Here is a 23,056-nt window from a genome sequence, read left to right on the forward strand (position 1 = left end):
TTTTGCCTGTTCTGATATTTATATGCTGTCACTCAACTTTTGAGGATTCCAAGTCAATTAATCTAGAATTTTAAAATGCATTAGTGATCCCTACTGTAGCAAACTGTGTATTCTATAGTTCATGAATCTTATTCTTTCAATAAACACAGGGTTTTAAATAAGATGAAAATGATAGTCTCCATAATCTTAAAATCTAGGTAAAACAAATATCCTCATGGTCCAATAACAACTCGTAAAATGTAACCAGGTCACTAGACCAACATACTAGTGTACAACTTTAATAATTTCTAGCAGCAAAACATCTGGAATAGCCATTAACAAATGTTTTCATTGGATTGAAGAATAATTTCTTTGTAAGAAGAAATTTTTTAAAAGTACTCTGAAGTATATAGTTCAGCTGCAGGTAAACATGAAAGTTATCAAAGATCTTGTTTATCTCCATTTTTCCCAGTGGAATCAAGTGCAACTGGAACCTTATTAGTTTCAACAAAAACAGATTCAAAGGCAGCTTCCTGTTCATCCAAAGAATCAGCAGCTGTTGCTCCTTTAATTAGTGTTGTGTTGGTAAAAGACTGTTGCTGCTTGGAAATTTTACTGGATTCCACTGTTTTTCTACCTCTTCTTTTACCAAGAATTTTGACATAATTAGCAGGTATAAGTCCTGTTGTTTGACCATCAAGACTGGCCAGAAGCCAACCACGCACTCTGGGTTGCTGTTCTGATGGAAGAAAAGACAGCCTTGTAATTATCACATACTTTGAGGGTCCAACAGAATATTGATAATAAAATGTTAAGTAAAATCTCTGTTACACTTACATAATAAGTACATAAACAAATAGTGTACATGAATATTCAAAAAATCAAGATGAGTAGGTTTAATTCTAGGATCCCTTCTTATAACTTACACTTTTAATTTTATATTTACTAAATATTTTTTCAGCCTTGAAGAACATGAAGTTTACATCAGTTGGTGCATTCATAGAGTAAAAAGATTCAGTTCTATCAAAAGATGAAAATTAACATCAATGTCTTTCATATTTTAAATTGAAATTTAAGGAATGAATATCTCATTACTTCTCAATAGGATAAATTAGGGGTAAGTATAGAAAATAAATATATACATTTACATAAGGCAGCTTTCTTTATATATTTTTGGCTGAAATATAAAATTCATTCCATATGATTGTGATGTATAATCCTGAAGGACAGTGAATGTTAATTTTATTCCAAGGTGGGCAAAAATTGAAGACCTCAGTTACCTATAGCCACATAACAAAAAGTTAAAGGCAATACTCTAAGCTTAAAGTAGGAAAGATTATTTAAATATTCAATTTTGTATTTTGATATTCTCCCACCTATTTTATCCATGTCTTTAAAAACCTGTTTAACTGTTAAGTTTTAGTTCAACACTGTAATTTAGGCACAATATGACATTTTCACGTTTAATACTACTCTATGATAAAAAAAAAAGCTAAATTAACCATGTCTGTGACTGATTTTGTTCTAAATGCCCACACATATTTTACTTGAGCAATGGAGGAAAGCAACAAAGCAAAGCCAAAGTGTTAAATGGCACTATTAGTTGAAGAATAATCTGAGATATAAAATTTTTCTGGAATATTATAATTTAGTTGAAAGAAACCACATTTGATCTTTATTCTTTAATTAGATTTATTAAAACTATTATTTTTAATAGTTTTAAAATATTTATGTATTTTCCTCTAACAATAAATCTTAAAAAGAAATAATTCTTTTGAAATCTAAAATAGTAAGTTACTATTTTCACCAGAAGAGAAACATGAATATAATATCTAAAAGCCAGGATTTTTGAAAAGTTACATTTTATTTTATTATTTATTTAAAAATTTTTATTGGAAGTCTAGGTTTTGTGTGTGAAGAGATGAGGCAGAGATTTAGCAAATTTGATCCAAAATTTTCAATTATTTACACATTAAACTAATGATCTGAACATTGAAGGTATTTTTCCCTTATGTAAAGAGTGACTAACACCAATAAAAGGCTAAAGTTTCCACTAATAGGTCACATGGAAATCAGCCAAAGTGGTTAAAAATACAGGTTCTGAAGTCAGATAAACCTAGGTTCATAGTCCAGCTCCAACACACTGGACAATTTTCTCATTCTGAATCTCACTTTCCTCATGTGTAAACCAGGAACAGGATAATAACAGTACTCACTTTATAGCATTATTATAAGGTTTAAATGAAATATGTAAAGTACAGTGACTAGTACATTTTTTTTTTCCTTTTTTTTGGCCGCCCCATGGCTTGCGGGATCTTAGTTCCCCAACCAGGGATTGAACCTGGGCCCTTGGCAGTGAGAGCGTGGAGTCCTAACCACTGGACTGCCAGGGAATTCCCCCTAGTACATATTAAGCAGTCTATAAATGACAGCTGTTATTATTGTTACTAGTATCTTTACCAACAAAATATGACTTTTTGTAGCAAACCTGAATCTCCACAAATACACAAAAAATCTTTTTTTTGTAAATCCACAAAAATTCTGATCATTACTGGGGAAAGGTGGAGGAAAAGGCCGTTTTGTCTGGAGCCATTAAAAACTATTAGTGACCTCGTCTGAAAATTAACCTGAATGCCTATAAATTTCTTGCTGAGGTTCTTTAATACGTCATGACAGTAATTCCTCAATATTCATGTTGAAGTTTCTAAGGTAAACATTATTCAAGTAAAAAAGAAAGCAATACTAGTCCCAGAAATAAAAGACCAACGGGGATGCTTAGATGATGCTAGACAATTACTTTGGCTTATTAGATTTGTTCCACTTAGCGCTTACCTCATGTTTTTGGGTGGTGATTAAAAGTGTTTTGAGTTTAGAAGAAATTATATAAACAAAATCTTTCCTTATCTCAGTGAAATATTATTGGAACAACTCTGTTGGGACATTTTTCTCCCACTCCCCCAGATTTAGAAGGTCTACATTGACAAAGAGAAATCCTAGTAACTACTTCTGAGTTAACTAACAGTGACCAAGATCCTTTAATGCAGTTTTTAATATTACATTTACAAATTCTAAAAATGCACAGATAATTCCAATTTATTCATGTTTTGTTACCTTTGAGAGCTAAGTTTAGCATGTCACCAGCACGGAAAGAAATTTCTTCTTCAGATACAGCAACAAAATCATATTCTGCTCTAGCGACTACATGGTCATCCTCACCACTTGCCCAGTTGGTACTGTCTATAAACCAAATTAAGAATTAAGATTAGGTTAGTAAAACTTAAAAAAAAAGAAAAAAGATATTTCAGTGGCTATGTTTTGCAAACTGTATAAACTTATTTGCCAAGAGAAAAGTTCCCCCCAAAGTAAATTCCACAATTAACACTACGTAAAATCAACAATATGTTCATTACGATACCTATTATAAACTTTTTCCTATTCTTTAAGCTCTAAATTCTAGTTCCCTTACTTTAAGCCAGGGGTCAGCAATTTTTTTGTAGAGTAAAAAGATTTTTGATGGTAAATATTTTAGGCTTTGCAGGCCATGAGGCAAAATTGAACATGTTGTGTAGTTTCTTATATAAAGAGAGAAAAAAATTTTCCATAAATTTTATGAAAAATTCAAAATATAACAACTGAATTCTTTTTTTGTAATATAGGTCTACTACAAAGAACGGAATCTTTTTGGGATAGGATAGTATTTCACTTAATTTGGGGTTCAAAGGTAGTGTTTTCTATCATCAATATCAATTGCAAATATTCATCTGTTAATGCTAATTTGTAATGAGATTTGAGGTATTTCATTTTGAAAATGTTTTTTCACATAGATATGTATTGCCAAATTCTGGTATCAATACATTGAACATGTGGTTTTATTTATTTATTTATTTATTTTGCGGTACGCAGGCCTCTCACTGCCGTGGCCTCTCCTGTTGCGGAGCACAGGCTCCGGACGCGCAGGCTCAGTGGCCATGGCTCACGGGCCCAGCCGCTCCGCAGCACGTGGGATCCTCCCCGACCAGGGCACGAACCCATGTCCCCCGCATCAGCAGGCGGACCCTCAACCACTGCGCCACCTGGGAAGCCCGAACATGTGGTTTTAATTGAGCATATTCATCCTAAGAAGATGAATAGGGTAGAATTCTGTTAAATTCCTTCGATATTAACCTTTTAACATGTCCTTACATTAGATATTAATCACTTCCAAATGAAGACTAAATGGAAACTCCTCAACGGCAGTTAAATGGATTTTGAAATATGGACATTTCCTTCGCACTTGCATGGAGGTCCAAAACACTTCTGAATTGTAGTTTGAGCTTGAAAAGTCTATCTGCTGCAAACTTATGTGGGAAAGGAAATCTTATTTCTTTAACTTTTGACAACCTGGGTGGGGAATGTATAAAGCAGTGTGACATTACTTGTGATTCAAACAATATTAGTTGTTGTCAAAATAACTTCACTCCAATGTAACTTTCACAATATAATTGCTATTCTGCCTTATAGTTTTAGGTTGAATACATTAAGAAGATTACCAAATCTGCAGCAAAAGCTGATTTCCAAAGCCATTAAACATTTTCTAAGAGTGGCTAATGGTGGTTCTTGTTTTTCAGAAAAATTTCAGTCTCGGCCTTGATCTCTCAAAAAGAGTAATAAAACTTAACCACTGACTGCTCAGCCATCTAACTGCTGTGTGGTAGGGCAAGTCAGGATCTTCAGCTTCTACTTCTGACAAAAATTCACAGAACTGACAATAGTTATGCCCACAAGGGTGACTGAAGTTCACCTTTGACATTACTAATTCAGTAACACATGATAAATTCAAATATTTTCTGCAATGTACCTGCTGATGAAGAATACAATGAATAACTATAGGCTTTAAAAACCTTATGTTTTCAAAACTCTGTAAATTTTGTCCGACTAAGCCTTTTTCTGTTCCACACAAATTTTTACCACCATCAGTCACAACACATCTTTGCAGATTAGTGTTTTTTCCAAATTCTTTGAAAATATTCTTGTCTGTAGTTGTTCCACGCAGACTATTCACAGAGGCTACATCTTCAGCCACTTCAAATTCAACACTGACTCTTCCAATAAACCACTGAGCAGTAACAATATCTATTGGGTCATCATGAGCCAAGTAAATCCATTTGAACTCATCTGCCTTGTTTTAAAATGACTATTAAAATGATGTTTCAAATACTCTTTAAGAAACTGTTCTCCCTGAAAGGTTAACAGTCTTAAACAAGTTTACTTTCTCTGACACATTTCCTTGACTGTTGCAATAACCACTGGTAAACAGATTTCCTTGCTAATCTGACAAGTGAGCCTCTCAGAAACTTATTTTGGTTGCAGGCTTATTTTTTCTTCTTTTGCTTATTTATTTGTTTATGGCTGCGTTGAGTCTTCGTTGCTGCGTGTGTGCTTTCTCTAGTTGCGGCGAGCAGGGGCTATTCTTTGTTGCAGTGCACAGGCTTCTCATTGCGGTGGCTGCTCTTGTTGTGGAGCACAGGCTCAGTCGTTGTGGCTCACGGGCTCTAGAGCACAGGCTCAGTTGTTGGGGCACACGGGCTTAGTTGCTCTGTGGCATGTGGGATCTTCGCGGACCAGGGCTTGAACCCATGTCCCCTGCATTGGCGGGCGGATTCTTAACCACTGCGCCACCAGGGAAGCCCCTTCTTTTGTTCCTTCCCCTGACCCCTTTTGGGTGAGGAAATTCTGCTATGATGAGCTATTCCATTTTAAATTTTCTAATTTTTCTGACTGTTCACTTCCTGTGAGTTGGGAATATTGTGATGAGTGCTCAGTCTGGTAATGTTGATGTACTGGGTTGGCCAAAGAGTTTGGTTTTTTCTGTAAGATGGCTCTAGTAGTGCTTAGTTGTCTTTAACTTCATTTAAAACAATTTTGTTAGACTGTTTTGTGACAGCTGTTATATCAGAAAAAAAAACATCAAAATTGGTGAATTTTTGTGTAGCCATTTTAATATTGAGGATGGAAGGAAAAAAGCAACATTTTCAGCATATTATGCTTTATTATTTCAAGAAAGGTAAAAACACAACTGAAGTGCAAAAAAAGATTTGTGCAGTGTATGGAGAAGGTGCTGTGACTGATCGAACGTGTCACAAGTGGTTTGCGAAGTTTCGTGCTGGAGATTTCTCGCTGGATGATGCTCCACGGTCAGGTAGACCAGTTGAAGTTGATACCCATCAAACTGAGACATTAATTGAGAACAATCAATGTTACACCACGTGGGAGATAGCTGACATACTCAAAATACCCAAATCAAACGCTGAAAATCATTTGCACCAGCTTGGTTATGTTAATCGCTTTGATGTTTGGGTTCCATGTAAGTTAAGTGAAAAAAACCTTCTTGACCATATTTCCACATGTGATTCTCTACTTAAACGTAATGACAATGTTCCGTTTTTAAAACAAATTATGATAGGTGATGAAAAGTGGATACTGTACAATAATGTGGAACGGAAGAGATCGTGGGGCATGTGAAATGAACCACCACCAACCACACCAAAGGCTGGTCTTTATCCAAAGAAGGTGATGTTGGGACCTCTCTGGTGGCATGGTGGTTAAGACTCCACACTCCCAATGCAGGGGGCCCGGGTTTGATCCCTGGTCAGGGAACTAGATCCAACATGCATGCCACAACTAAGAGCTCACATGCCACAACTAAGGACCCCATGTGCTGCAACGAAGGGGTGGGTGAGCCGCAACTAAGGAGCCCGTGAGCTGCAACTAAGAGCCGGTGCAACCAAATAAAAATAAATAAACAAATATTTAAAAAAGAAAAAAAAAACAAAGAAAGTGATGTTGTGCATAAGGTGGGATTGGAAGGGAGTCCTCTATTATGAGCTCCTTGAGGAAAACCAAACGATTAATTCCAACAAGTACTGCTCCCAATTAGACCAACTGAAAGCAGCACTCTATGAAAATCGTCTGGAATTAGTCAACAGAAAACACATAATCATCCATCAGGATAATGCAAGACCACATGTTTCTTTGATGGCCAGGCAAAAGCTGTTAGAGCTTGGCTGGGAAGTTCTGATTCATCCATGGTATTCACCAGACATGGCACCTTCATTCAGATTTCCATTTATTTCAGTCTTCACAAAATTCTCTAAATGGAAAAAGTTTCAATTCCCTGGCAGACTGTAAAAGGCACCTGGAACAGTTCTTTGCTCAAAAAGATAAAAAGTTTTGGGAAGATGGAATTATGAAGTTCCCTGAAAAATGGCAGAAGGTAGTGGAACAAAATGGTGAATATGTTGTTCAATAAAGTTCTTGGTGAAAATGAAAAATGTGTCTTTTATTTTTACTTAAAAACCAAAGGAGGACTTCCCTGGTGGCGCAATGGTTGAGAATCCGCCTGCCAGTGCAGGGGACACAGGCTCAAGCCCTGGTCCAGGAAGATCCCACATGCCACGGAGCAACTAAGCCCGTGTGCCACAACTACTGAGCCCGCGTGCCACAACTACTGAAGCCCATGTGCCTAGAGCCTGTGCTCCTCAATGAGAAGCCACCACAGTAAGAAACACATGCACCACAACAAAGAGTAGCCTCCGCTCACCGCAACTAGAGAAAGCCTGCACGCAGCAACAAAGACCCAATGCGGCCAAAATAAATAAATAAAATTTTTAAAAACACAACAAAAACCAAAGGAACTTTTTGGCCAACATAATATATTGTAATCCTTTAACATAGCTATGTTGTCACTGCATAATAAATGTAATAATGGTTTACCAGCTAATTCAGTAACAAAATAATCCAGACTATACTGTGCCTTAAAAGTGTGACCTTCAAAGTCCACTTCACTCTTCTTTTCTTGTGTAGCATGTATGTACTCATAATAAAAATATATATTGCAGTATAACAATACATGTGGCACTCAACACATTGCCAAGTTATGTTACTGAGATCTGCAGTGTGCAGAACAAGTGCAAAGCAATGAGAGTGCCAACATAGACAGGATCTCTATGTTACAAACTACTCAACTCTGGTCTTTCAGTACAAAAGTAGCCATAACAACACATACATGAATGAATGCGGTTGTGTTCTAATAAAACTTTACTAATGGACACAGATATTTGAATTACATATAATTTTAACATGTCACAAATAGTACTCTTTTGGATTTTATTGTAAAAACCATTCTTAGTTTGTGGGCTGTACAAAGACAGGAGCAAGGCAGATCTTGCTGACAGGTTATCGTTTGCTGACCTCTGTCCTAAGCAGCTAAGAAGTCATAAGGCCTAAGCTTCCTCAGTTCCGCTTTTCCTCAAAAATCTCTTAGTATCATTACCCATTGCTCCCTCTTCGGCCTCAGATAAAAAAATCGCCCCTCCTTTTCACCTGCCTTGGATCGTATCTTCTCCCACCTCTTACAGGAGGCTTCATTTTTTGACTCCTGTTTCTCCCTCCTTGACAATCAATCCTTCTCTACAGACTCCTTTCTTTCAGCCTAAAAACATTCCCAGATGTACTTCATAAAAGACAAAGCACAACAAAAAAACAGAAAACTACCACATCAACTTGCTCTTACCCAAGCAGCCTGTTCATTTTTCTTCCTCCATTCATTGTTAATCTTTTCTTTTTTCACACCTTCTGATTTTATATAGCCTTTATACTCCTCCATGGCTTCTCTCTCCTCTACTTTACTAAAATTGCTTGCTGGAGCTGATGACCTCCAATTGCCAAATGTGATGACCTTTTTTCAATTCTTGATCTTATCTTACTACAGCATCTGACGCCAGGCATCATCCTTCTCCCCCTTCTTGAAATTTCCTCCTTTCACCTTCACTTCTATAACACAGGATTAACATAGTTCTACTTCTGCTCTTCCTGGTTTCCATCTTAGTTCCTCTTTCTCTCTACCACTGTAATATCATCCACTAACACTATTTCAACTCTCACTTTTATGTGGATGACTCTTAAATATTTCATTTTTCACCTCTTTCCTAAGATCCTTTCCTGCCTTTTAAACTGCTTTCTGAAACTTTCTCAAGTTCCATTTGAATGTCCCACTGGCACAACCAAACTCAATATAGCTCTAATGAAATGAATGATAATCATTCACAAACCAGTTGTTCCATGTGATTTCTCTATATTTATTTTATTGACTTTACCTTCAAATAAATATCCAGAATGTGACCCACCTCAGAACCTGCATCACTGTGACCCAGAGCCAAGCCACCATCATTTCCCACTTGAATTACTGTAACGGCCTCTTGATTCTCCAGACTGGTCTCTTTGGCCCTAGCTCTACCTAAAATTCATTCTCAGGAAAAAGATTTTTTTTTTAAACCTAAGTCAAATCATATCACTCCTTTGCTCAAAATTCTGCCATGGCTTCGCATTTCAGAATAAAAGCCAAAGTCCTTAAAAATGGCTACAAGGCTTATACCATCTACACTCTGTACTCTTCCCTCCTTCACCTCTGGTACTCTGACTTTGCTCCATTCGTACTGGCCTCCTGTCGTTCATGTGACATGCCAGGCACACTGCCACTTAAATAACTTTGCAGTTCTGCTGTTCCCTATGCCTCCAGCAGTTCCCTCATACAGCTTACCCCCTTTATCTCCTTCAGAGAGGCCTTCCCTGTGTGTAGCTCTGTAACCCCATTTCCTACCACTGGCACTCCGCAACACTCTTCCCTGCTTTATTTTTCTCCTATGGCACTTATTACCTTGTGATTTACTAAATATTTGACTTAGTTGTTTATTGCTGTCTCTACCCACTAGTCACAAGGGCAGGAATTTTAAAAATCTGTTTTACTCACTGCTATATCCCTAGATCCTAGAACTGTGTCTGGTATGTAGTAGGCACTCAACAAATACTTGTTAACAAATAAAACACTATCCCTCTCATAACTCAATTTTAAAGGTCTAGGGCATTTCAATTCCTCCTTTCCCTTTACGTACTCCATCTAGCTAGTAACTAAATCTGTTACGTCTATTATATCTTTGCTGCTTTTCACATACCCTAGTTCAGGTCTTCATTATTTCTCATCCATTCAAATGCAAAAGCATCATAACTGATGTCCCTAAATTAATAAATATTTATTAAGCAACTTGGATATGCTGGTCAGGTTGTTAGCTTTTGGGAATACAATTGTAAGTATAACCCAAAATTGTTTATTAATCTTACCATCCAATTTCAACCTGTGTTAACCTGCACTGACCTATTTTAAACACTTAAGACAGACTGACCTCTTTACAGCACTGTTTATATGTATGTCATAAGCCTGCTTTAAAAAACAAAAACAAAAGCAGACAACCAAAAAACCACCCTTTCCTTACTAAATGAAGATTAAGTCTTGTCATGGAAATTAAGATCTTCCATTACTAGGCTCCAATCTAATTTCTCAGCCTTACTTCTTAATATCCTTCTATTTAATACTATAGGACAGCTGATGAACAAATCTCATATTTCCTACCTATATACTTTTGTTCAAGCTACTCCATCTGCTTCAGTCTTTTTTTTTTCCTATGTAACTCATGGAATGTTACCTATCATTCGAAAATCTAACTTAGATGCTACTTCCTTCTGGATACGAAGAGTCAAAAAATATAAGCTTCACTTCTGAGCTGAGATAATACTCTGTACCAGTTGACAGAGTAAAGCCTTAACAGTCAAATATGCCTGGTTTTGTTTCTGGTCTGGCTTATTAAAGATGTGACCTTGAGCAAAAGACTTCTCTGAACCTCAGTTTTATCAAGTGTAAAATGAGGATAATTTCTCTTAGAATTGTTGTAAGAATTAAATGAGTAAAATACACGAAATACTTAGCACAGTGTCTTGCATATAAAAAAGGCTCAATAAGAAGAACTACAGTCCTGCAGCCTGTGAAACAAAAACCACATTCACAGATAGACAAGATGAAAAGGCAGAGGGCTATGTACCAAATGAAGGAACAAGATAAAATCCCAGAAAAACAACTAAATGAAGTGGAGATAAGCAACCGTCCAGAAAAAGAATTCAGAATAATGATAGTGAAGATGATCCAGGACCTCGGAAAAAGAATGGAGGCAAAGATCGAGAAGATGCAAGAAATGTTTAACAAAGATCTAGAAGAATTAAAGAACAAACAAACAGAGATGAACAACACAATAAATGAAATGAAAAATACACTAGAAGAAATCAACAGCAGAATAACTGAGGCAGAAGAACGGATAAGTGACCTGGAAGACAGAATGGTGGAATTCACTGCTGCGAAACAGAATAAAGAAAAAAGAATGAAAAGAAATGAAGACAGCCTAAGAGACCTCTGGGACAACATTAAACACAATAACATTCGCAGTATAGGGGTCCCAGAAGGAGAAGAGAGAGAGAGAAAGGACCCGAGAAAATATTTGAAGAGATTATAGTCGAAAACTTCCCTAACATGGGAAAGGAAATAGCCACCCAAGTCCAGGAAGCAGAGAGAGTCCCATACAGGATAAACCCAAGGAGAAACACACCAAGACACATAGTAATCAAATTGGCAAAAATTAAAGTCAAAGAAAAATTATTGAAAGCAGCAAGGGAAAAATAACAAATAACATACAAGGGAACTCCCATAAGGTTAACAGCTGATTTCTCAGCAGAAACTCTACAAGCCAGAAGGGAGTGGCATGATATACTTAAAGTGATGAAAGGGAAAAACCTAAAACCAAGATTACTCTACCCAGCAAGGATCTCATTCAGATTCGATGGAGAAATCAAAAGCTTTACAGACAAGCAAAAGCTAAGAGAATTCAGCACCACCAAACCAGCTCTACAACAATTGCTAAAGGAACTTCTCTAAGTGGGAAACACAAGACAAGAAAAGGACCTACAAAAACAAACCCAAAACAATTAAGAAAATGGTAATAAGAACATACATATCGATAATTACCTTAAATGTGAATGGATTAAATGCTCCAACCAAAAGACACAGGCTTGCGGAATGGATACAAAAACAATACCCATATATATACTGTCTACAAAAGACCCACTTCAGACCTAGGGACACATTCAGACTGAAAGTGAGGGGATGAAAAAAGATATTCCATGCAAATGGAAATCAAAAGAAAGCTGGAGTAGCAACACTCATATCAGATAAAATAGACTTTAAAATAAAGAATGTTGCAAGAGGCAAGGAGGACACTACATAATGATCAAGGGATCAGTCCAAGAAGAAGATATAAAAATTATAAATATATATGCACCCAACGTAGGAGCACCTCAATACATAAGGCAAGTGCTAACAGCTCTAAAAGAGGAAATCGACAGTAACACAATAATAGTGGGGGACTTTAACACCTCACTTATACCAATGGACAGATCATCCAAAAGGAAATTAAAAAGGAAACCCAACCTTTAAATGACACAAGAGACCAGATAGATTTAACTGATATTTATAGGACATTCCACCCAAAAACCACAGATTACACTTTCTTCTCAAGTGCGCACAGAACATTCTCCAGGATAGATCACATCTTGGGTCACAAATCAAGCCTCAGTAAATTTAAGAAAATTGAAATCATATCAAGCATCTTTTCTGTCCACAATGCTATGAGATTAGAAATCAATTACAGGGAAAAAAACGTAAAAAGCAGAAACACATGGAGGCTAAACAATACGTTACTAAATAACCAAGAGATCACTGAAGAAATCAAGGAGGAAATAAAAAAATACCTAGAGACAAATGACAATGAAAACTCGACAATCCAAAACCTATGGGATGCAGCAAAAGCAGTTCTAAGAGGGAAGTTTATAGCTATACAAGCCTACTTCAAGAAACAAGAAAAATCTCAAACAAACAATCTAACATTACATCTAAAGGAACTAGAGAAAAAAGAACAAACAAAACCCAAAGTTAGCAGAAGGGAAGAAATCATAGAGATCAGAGCAGAAGTAAATGAAATAGAAACAAAGAAAACAATAGCAAAGATCAATAAAAGTAAAAGCTGGTTCTTTGAGAAGATAAACAAAATTGATAACCCATTAGCCAGACTCATCAAGAAAAGGAGGGAGAGGACTCAAATCAATAAAATTAGAAATGAAAGAGGAGAAATCACAACTGACACTGCAGAAATACAAAGGATTATAAGAGATTACTACAAGCAACTCTATGCCAATAAAATGGACAACCTGGAAGAAATGGACAAATTCTTAGAAAGGTATAACCTTCCAAGACTGAACCAGGAAGAAATAGAAAATATGAACAGACCAATCACAACTAATGAAATTGAAACTGTGATTAAAAATCTTCCAACAAGCAAAAGTCCAGGACCAGATGGCTTCACAGGTGAATTCTATCAAACATTTAGAGAAGAGCTTAACACCCATCCTTCTCAAACTCTTCCAAAAAATTGCAGAGGAAGGAACATTCCCAAACTCATTCTATGAGGCCACCATCACCCTGATACCAAAACCAGACAAAGATACTACAAAAAGAGAAAATTACACACCAATATCACTGATGAATATAGATGCAAAAATCCTTAACAAAATACTAGCAAACAGAATCCAACAACACATTAAAAGGATCATACAACATGATCAAATGGGATTTATCCCAGGAATGCAAGGATTCTTCAATATATGCAAATCAATCAATGCAATACACCATATTAACAAATTGAAGAATAAAAACCGTATGATCATCTCAATAGATGCAGAAAAAGCTTTTGACAAAATTCAACACCCATTTATGATAAAAACTCTCCAGAAAGTGGGCACAGAGGGAACCTACCTCAACATAATAAAGGCCATATATGACAAACACACAGCAAACATCATTCTCAATGGTGAAAAACTGAAAGCATTTCCTCTAAGATCAGGAACAAGACAAGGATGTCCACTCTCACCACTATTATTCAACATAGTTTTGCAAGTCCTAGCCACAGCAATCAGAGAAGAAAAAGAAAGAAAAGGAATACAAATTGGAAAAGAAGAAGTAAAACTGTCACTGTTTGCAGATGACGTGATACTATACATAGAGAATCCTAAAGATGCTGCCAGAAAACTACTAGAGCTAATCAATGAATCTGGTAAAGTTGCAGGATACAAAATTAATGCACAGAAATCTCTTGCATTCCTATACACTAATGATGAAAAATCTAAGAGAAATTAAGGAAACACTCCCATTTACCACTGCAACAAAAAGAATAAAATACCTGGGAATAAACCTACCTAGGGAGACAAAAGACCTGTATGCAGAAAACTATAAGACACTGATGAAATAAATTAAAGATGATACCAACAGATGGAGAGATATCCCATGTTCTTGGATTAAAAGAATCAATACTGTGAAAATGATGATACCACCCAAAGCAACCTACAGATTCAATGCAATCCCTACCAAATTACCAATGGCATTTTTTACAGAACTAGAACAAAAAATCTTAAAATTTGTATGGAGACACAAAAGACCCTGAATAGCCAAAGCAGTCTCAAGGGAAAAAAAACGGAGCTGGAGGAATCAGACTCCCTGACTTGAGACTATACTACAAAGTTACAGTAATCAAGACAATATGGTACTGGCACAAAAACAGAAATATAGATCAATGGAACACAATAGAAAGCCCAGAGATAAACCCACACACCTATGGTCACCTAATCTATGACAAAGGAGGCAAGGATATACAATGGAGAAAAGACAGTCTCTTCAATAAGTGGTGCTGGGAAAACTGGACAGCTACATGTAAAAGAATGGAATTAGAACACTACCTAACACCATACACAAAAATAAACTCAAAATGGATTAGAGACTTAAATGTAAGACCAGACACTATAAAACTCTTAGAGGAAAACATAGGAAGAACACTCTTTGACATAAATCATGGCTAGATCTTTTTAAATACACCTCCTAGAGTAATGGAAATAAAAACAAAAATAAACAAATGGGACCTAATGAAACTTAAAAGCTTTTGCAAAGCAAAGGAAACTACCAACAAGACGAAAAGACAACCCTCAGAATGGGAGAAAATATTTGCAAATGAATCAACGGACAAAGGATTAATCTCCAAAATATATAAACAGCTCATGCAACTCAATATTAAAAATAGAAACAACCCAATCAAAAAATGGGCAGAAGACCTAAATAGACATTTCTCCAAAGAGGACATACAGATGGCCAAGAGGCACATGAAAAGCTGTTCAACACCACTAATTATTAGAGAAATGCAAATCAAAACTACAATGAGGTATCACCTCACACCAGTTAGAATGGGCATCATCAGAAAATCTACAAACAACAAATGCTGGAGAGGGTGTGGAGAAAAGGGAACCCTCCTGCACTGTTGGTGGGAATGTAAATTGATACAGCCACTATGGAGAACAGTATGGAGGTTCCTTAAAAAACTAAAAATAGAATTACCATATGACCCAGCAATCCCAGTAATGGGCATATACCAAGAGAAAACCATAATTCAAAAAGACACATGCACCCCAATGTTCATTGCTGTGCTATTTACAATAGCCAGGTCATGGACGCAACCTAAATGCCCATCAACGGATGAATGGATTAAGAAGATGTGGTACATATATGCAATGGAATATTACTTAGCCATAAAAAGGAACGAAATTGGGTCATTTGTAGAGACGTGGATGAATCTAGCGACTGTCATTCAGAGTGAAGTATGTCCGAAAGAGAAAAACAAATATCATATATTAACACATATATGTGGAACCTAGAAAATGGTAGAGATGAACCAGTTTGCAGGGCAGAAATTGAGACACAGATGTAGAGAACAGACGTATGGACACCAAGGGGTAAAGCAGCGGAGGGTGATGGTGGGGGTGGTGGTGTGATGAATTGGGAGATTGGGATTGACCTGTATACACTGATGTGTATAAAATGGATGAGTAATAAGAATCTGCTGTATAAAAAAATAATTAAAATAAAATTCAAGAAAATAATAATAAAAAAGGCTTAATAAATCTTATGTTTCTCCCCAACTGTTGTACTACTTACACTCTTTATGCCTCATTACAATTACCTATTTATGTGTCTCGCCCACCTCTCTCCCAGTAAGTTTTAGAAAGATAAAGGGATTATGCCCTATGTTATCTTTGTATCTTCCACAGCATCAAGTTCAGTGACTTGTGAACAGTAGTTAAGTAATGTGTGCTGTTAAACTGAACTAACAAAGAATAAATCAACAAGCCTGTTTTTTTACATGTTCCTCTTCCAGTTTTGAAGTTCTTAACTGAAAATATAACTGGATCAAAATATTAAATACAAATGAATAAAGAAAGCTAATTTAATCTATTCTTGAAATTTAAGATTGTTATATGGTTTTTTAACCCATTTTATTACTCTTACCTGTAACTTCATCACCGTGAGTAGACAGCAGTTTCCAGATGAGGTAAGGACCACCAAGGATAACAGCAAAGAACAAGAATATTGGCCAAGATTTTGCTGAGTTAGTTGCTCTGTCCTCAGCACCAAGGCAAGCCACAGTTCCTTCACTTTCTGCCCACAGGTCCTCATTCTCAGAGTCTCTTCTTAAACCTACCATCCATTGTAACCGTCTGTAAAGATACCTTATAGTCCTAACTAATGCAAAAGCTGAAAAAACCTTTGTGAAGTGTATTTTTAATCGGGAAAAGTGGTTTGCCACATCCAATACAGCCCTGAAACTGTTATAGACAGCTGAAAAGGTAGCATCCATCATCATGCTGACAGAGGCAAATGCATGCACAATACTTTCAATGGACTGAAATGCACCTCTGCTGCTTTCTTCAGCTTGCTGAACAAATCTACTAGGTGGATGATCATCTATACGAAGGCGGTTATAGCCCAACCCATTATACCCATAACTATAAGGGCTATAGCTTCCATAAAATGAATTTCCATAGGCACCATATCCAGAAGAAAATGAACTGTAAGCAGGTCTGAAAGTGTTCATATTACTGCTTCCTGTCTGCTGGGATGGCCTTGGAAGAATAGGCGGTGGCACTCTGGTAAGTGTTGGTTGTCCAGGTCTTGTCAATAAAGTAGGACCCAAATCAGCAGATCTAAAACCAAAAAGGATTCAAAGTTGTAACTTAAGCACACAATAAATTCATTCAAAGTAACTATTAAACACTTTGTATATACCTAGTGTTACGACAGATCCTACTAAAGATGTCTTAAGAGTAAGGAATAGTCTCTAATAACCAGATGCTTAGAATCTGTGTTAAGACAAAATGGAGGGACTTCCCTGGTGGCACAGTGGTTGGGAGTCCGCCTGCCAATGCGGGGGACACGGGTTCGGGCCCTGGTCTGGGAGGATCCCACATGCCGTGGAGCAGCTGTGGGCCCGTGCACCACAACTACTGAGCCTGTGGTCTAGAGCCCATGAGCTACTACTGAAGCCCGTGTGCCTAGAGACTGTGTTCCGCAGCGAGAGAGGCCACTGCAATGAGAACCCCAGGCATCTCAACAAAGAGTAGCCCCCGCTCACCGCAACAAAGACCCAACGCAGCCAAAAATAAATAAATAAATTTATTTAAAAAAAAAAAAGACAAAATGGATAAGATAAAATAGCTGACTGAACTCTATATTCTTGTTTACTTATGCTGCATTATTAGTAGTATCTTCAACCTTTGGTTTCTTTTTAAGACACACGTCCATTTCCTCAGAGTTAGTCACAACTCGATATTTATCCATCCTTACACCTAAATGGCACTATCTTAATTACCATAGTTTTATAATAGGTCTTAATATCCAATAAGACAAATCTTCCTACGCTATTCTTCATCTTCAAGAGTGTCTTGGCTATTTGACCCTTTGAATATCCATATATATTTTAGAATCAGAGTTTGAAGTTCTACACTGTTCTCCCCACAAAAGCCCTATTGAGATTCTGGTTTGGGATTACATTAAATTCGTAGATTAATTTGAGGTAGTCGACATCTCCATTATATTGAGAGTTTCAACTCAACATAGCATATCCTCCATTTACTTATGTCTTTTAAAGATTTTTCTTAATAATGTTTTTTTAAAATAACCACTGAGGGACTTCCCTGGTGGTGAAGTGGTTAAGAATCCACCTGCCAAAGCAGGGGACAGGGGTTCGTGCCCTGGTTCGGGAAGATCCCGCATGCCATGGAGCAACTAAGCCTGTGAGCCACAACTACTGAGCCTGCACTCTAGAGGCCGCAAGCCACAACTACTGAGCCCATGCACCACAACTACTGAAGCCCGCGTACCTAAAGCCTACGCTCTGTAATGAGAAGCCACATCAGTGAGAAGCCTGCGTGCACACTGCAACAAAGAGTAGCCCCTGCTCGCACAACTAGAGAAAGCCTGTGCACAGCAATCAAGACCCAACACAGCCAAAAATAAATAAATTAATTAAAAAATAAATAAAATAACCACTGAGTCTCAATGTTTTATAGTTTACTGTGTGGAGGTCTTTCTTTAGATTTATTTCTATATATTTGATTTTTTTGATGCTATTGTAAACGGTGTCTTTCTAAAATTTCACTTTTTTGCTGTTATATAGAAATAATCGATAAAAAAAATATGGTCCTTATATCTAGCAACCTTATTTTGGATTCTTCTTTTGTATTTTCTAGAATCTTAAGGATCTGCAGTCATATTGTATGTGAATAACGATAGGTTATTTCTTCCTTTTTTCAATTCTTAAAGCTTTGATTATTAAGGTATTCACCTAGGACCTGCAGTACAATCTTGAATAGAAGGGATGATAGAAGGTATCCCAGTCTCATTCCTAATCTCAAAGGGAAAACTTTCAAGACGTCACCAATAATTATCATGTTTGCTGTAGGTTTGTTGTAGATTTAGTAGTTCCTTTTCTATTTCTTTTCGAAAAAAATTTTTTACCACGAATGAATGCTGAATTTTATCAAATGATTCCTTAGCACCTATCAAGATGATTATATGAATTTTTTCCTTTACTGTCTATGATGAATTTACATTCATTTTCAAATGTTAAAGCCAACCTGCATTCCTGAAGTAGAATCAAGTAGGCCACAATATATTTCTGAATTTGGTTTGCCAATATTTTATTGAAGATTTTTTTATATCTATGTTCATGAATGAGACTGTCCTAATATGCTTTTATTGTAAATGTCTTTGTCAGGTTTGGACATCAAGGTTGAACTGGCCTCTTAAAAAGAGTTGGGGGAGTATTTCACTCTTTTCTATACTCTAGAAAAGTTAATTATTTCTTCCTTAAAGGTTTCTAGAGTTTACCAGTGAATCATATGGGCTTGGAATTCTCCTACTGGGAAGAATTTTCATTATGAATTTAACTTCTTTAGTATCATGCTACTTAAAATGTGGTCTGTGGACCAGTGTTATTTTATGAACCATTTTATACCAATCTATAATAAGAAAAGTAAAGAAAACGAGATTGTGTTTAAGTAATTTGACACCGCTATGATATTTTTACTGTATTTTATAAAAAGTATTGGCTATCATCACAAATATTTTGAGAAGCACTGCTTCAAGTGTTAAAGGACTATTTATCTTTTCTATCTGTAAAATATACCTTGCTTCATCCTCTAAATCTCTTCCCTTCCTTTCTGTATTTTCCTGTCCTTTTGTCTCTTTGTACTTCCTTCTAGATATTTTCTTCCCAACTATTCTTTTTTTATTTTTATTTTTATTTTATTTATTTATTTTTGTCTGCGTTGGGTCTTCGTTGCTGCACACGGGCTTTCTCTAGATGCTGCGAGCGGGGGCTACTCTTCATTGCGGTGCACGGGCTTCTCATTGTGGTGGCTTCTCTTGTTGCGGAGCACGGGCTCTAGGCACGCAGGCTTCAGTAGTTGTGGCACGTGGGTTCAGTAGTTGTGGATCGCGGGCTCTAGAGCACGGGCTCTAGAGCGCAGGCTCAGTAGTCGTGGCGCACGGGCTTAGTTGCTCTGCGGCATGTGGGATCTTCCTGGACCAGGGTTCAAACCTGTGTCCCCTGCATTGGCAGGCGGATTCTTAACCACTGTGCCACCAGGGAAGCCCTCCAACTATTCTTTAGGTCACTGCTACTCAAGGGGTCAATCCGCAAGATAAGGAGCTTGCACTATAATGTAAATCAACAAATTCTTCCTTCACAGAGAAAGTTTTGCTATCAAGAAAATGCCACCTGAGGGCTTCCCTGGTGGTGCAGTGGTTGAGAGTCCACCTGCCTATGCAGGGGACACGGGTTCGTGCCCCGGTCTGGGAAGATCCCACATGCCGCAGAGCGGCTAGGCCCGTGAGCCATGGCCGCTGAGCCTGCGCGTCCGGAGCCTGTGCTCTGCAATGGGAGAGGCCACAACAGTGAGAGGCCCACACACCGCAAAAAAAAAAAAAAAAAAAAAAAGAAAATGCCACTTGAGTGGTGGAGGGATAAATTGGAAGATTGGGATTGACATATACACACTACTATATATAAAATAGATAACTAATAAGGACCCTACTGTACAGCACAGGGAACTCTATTCAGTACTCTGTAATAGCCTATATGGGAAAAGAATCTAAAAAAGAGTGGACATATTTATATGTATAACTGATTCACTTTGCTGTACACCTGAAACTAATACAACATTGTAAACAACTATACTCCAATAAAAATTTTTAAAAAAAAGAAAAGAAAAGAAAATGCCAGTTGAACTAAATGGTGTGCTCAGGGTCAATTTGTTCTACATCTGACACACATTTCCTATCTTGTTGTGGACTGTTACTACACAGTTCAAAAAATAGCAGCCAGCCCATAGACTCTCAGTAGCTACAGAACACACTTCGAGTAGTACTGCTCTAAGTCACTAATTCCCTATGTAATGGTGTCTAATCTGTTTCTAAACCCAACGAGTTCTCGATTTTGGTTACTGTATTTTTTGTTCTAGAAATTCCTTTCCTCTTTTAATAGTTTCCAATTCTCTGCCAAAATTCTTCATCTTCTCTTTTATTGCCCTCAACATATTAAAGATAATTTAAAGTCTCTTTGCTAACTCCAATATCTACAGTCCCTATGAATTTGTTTTTCCAGATGTTAACTTAGCTGCCATTTATGTTACATAATGTCCTCCTGGGTCTGGCTATTTGATTTTGCTGTGCGTCAGCAGTTATTATTGTAGCAGTAATTTGAGATTCTGGATGATGTTCTCTTTCTCCAGATGTGTTTCATTCTGGATATTGTTTCTTTTTTTTTAATTGAAATGTAGTTGATTTACAATGTTGTGTTAGTTGCAGGGGTACAGCAAAGTGATTCAGATATATATATATATACATATATATATATACACACACACACACATATAAAACTGAATATGTATATTCTTTTTCAGATTCTTTTCTATTTTAGGTTATTACAAGATATTGAATATAGTTCCCTGTGCTATACATTAGTTCCCTGTGCTATACAATAGGTCCTTGTTGTTTATCTATTTTATATATAGTAATATGTATCTGGATATTGTTTTCTGGACTATTCTCTAATTTGGTTCAAGCAGGCTGCTAAGGCTACTATCAATTCATGATGTCCCTAATTTAATTTCAGGAATTGATGATTTGAAGCTGGGCTTCTGTTCCTATAAGGGCCTGTCTACTTCTTTTATACCCTTATATCTAGATATATCTTTTATACCCTTATATCTAGATGTACCTAACATTAGGTATGGGTAATTTATCAGTATCTCGTCTTGGAGGACGTCTGAACTCTAACCATGATTCAAGAGTCTGTCAAAAGTTCTACTCAACTAACTTCATTATCTAAGCTGCTTCTTCTGAAATCAGCAGAAGCTTCTATGGGAAAAGTGCTTTCAAAGGCCATGCTCACCTTTATGAATTTTTAACTTTCCTGAATCTGGGCTCCATAAATCTTTATTTTCTTTTTTGCCCTATAATGCCTTCCAGATGTTTTATATTCTGCTTAGCTTTCTACTTGTCCTCAATAGTTTTTTTTTCCTAAAGTACTTATTCTGCCATCATCAAAAGTCCTTCCTATAATTCTTTGTCCATATTTTGTACAGTATCTTACATTTATTTATACATCTGACTCTTCCTCTAAATGGCGAACTCCTCAAAGGCATGGGAGCTTTCCTTGTTTCTCCATCACCTAACTATAGTGTTTAGCATATAAATAGGTACTGATACAAACACTATACTGGAGTCTTTCATTAGTAAATATTTAATACACATATATCACAAAGACTATTAATACAGATTTTTCTTTATATATCTTTGTATTGTTTCATAAGTTGTGATGAATATGTAACTTAAAAAATTATAGGGAATTAAATTTAAACATTTGGTAATAAAAAAATAAAGAGCTTTCCTCTTACTCTTCTTTGTTTTTTTTTTTTTTTTAATTTTGGCTGCCCTGCTCAGCTTGTGCAATTTTAGTTCCCTATCAGGGACTGAACCCAGGCCTTTGGCAGTGAACGTGAGGAGTCCTAACCAGTGGACCACCAAGGAATTCCCCCTTCTTTGGTTTTAATGTGGTCTGTTTCCGGCATACACAAGTGCATTCAGTGTGCATGTACAGTCTTGCTTTCTGTTACAACAAGCATAATAAGAACTAAAGAAGGGGCTTCCCTGGTGGCACAGTGGTTGAGAGTCCGCCTGCTGATGCAGGGGACGCAGGTTTGTGCCCCGGTCTGGGAGGATCCCACATGCCGGGGAGCGGCTGGGCCCGTGAGCCATGGCCGCTGAGCCTGCGCGTCCGAAGCCTGTGCTCCACAACGGGAGAGGCCACAACAGTGAGAGGCCCGTGTACCACCAAAAAAAAAAAAAAAAAAAAAAGCTAAAGAAGCCTATGACTTAGAAGAACAAATGATTTATTCTCATTGCTGAATGTGCAAAGTCTCCCCCACACAACTTTTTCCCTTGAAAAGTTTCAAACAGGAAAAAAAAAACTTGAAAGAAAAGTACAATGAATATCCACACACCTTCTATCTAGATTCAACAACTGCTATCATTTTGCCACATTTGCTTTCTCTTTATCACTCTTTAGTCTTTTAAAACTTCTTGAACTATTTGAAATTAACTTGTAGACCTAATAAATTACTCCTAAATACCTCAGCAGGCATTTCCTAAGAATAAAGATATTTTATACAAAAACATAATACTGTTTTCCCATCTTTGAAAATTAATAAGTCCATATCATCT

The 23,056-nt window shown here is 36.9% G+C and overlaps 1 protein-coding gene across 1 annotated transcript in view; it reads right to left on the reverse strand.

Moving 5' to 3' along the window:
- Positions 1-419: 419 nt before the first annotated feature.
- PEX13 (peroxisomal biogenesis factor 13) overlaps positions 420-23,056 on the reverse strand; it is a gene marked incomplete at both ends in the record, with an annotated part of 34,258 nt that continues 11,621 nt past the window's right edge. The window contains 3 exons of the mRNA XM_079721212.1: positions 420-718; positions 3,091-3,216; positions 16,280-16,974. Of these exons, the coding sequence (XP_079577338.1) occupies positions 420-718; positions 3,091-3,216; positions 16,280-16,974 (1,120 nt within the window). The remainder of the gene's footprint in view (positions 719-3,090; positions 3,217-16,279; positions 16,975-23,056) is intronic.

Source organism: Hyperoodon ampullatus (assembly GCF_949752795.1).
Source record: "Hyperoodon ampullatus genome assembly, chromosome: 15".
Taxonomy (NCBI): domain Eukaryota; kingdom Metazoa; phylum Chordata; class Mammalia; order Artiodactyla; family Ziphiidae; genus Hyperoodon; species Hyperoodon ampullatus.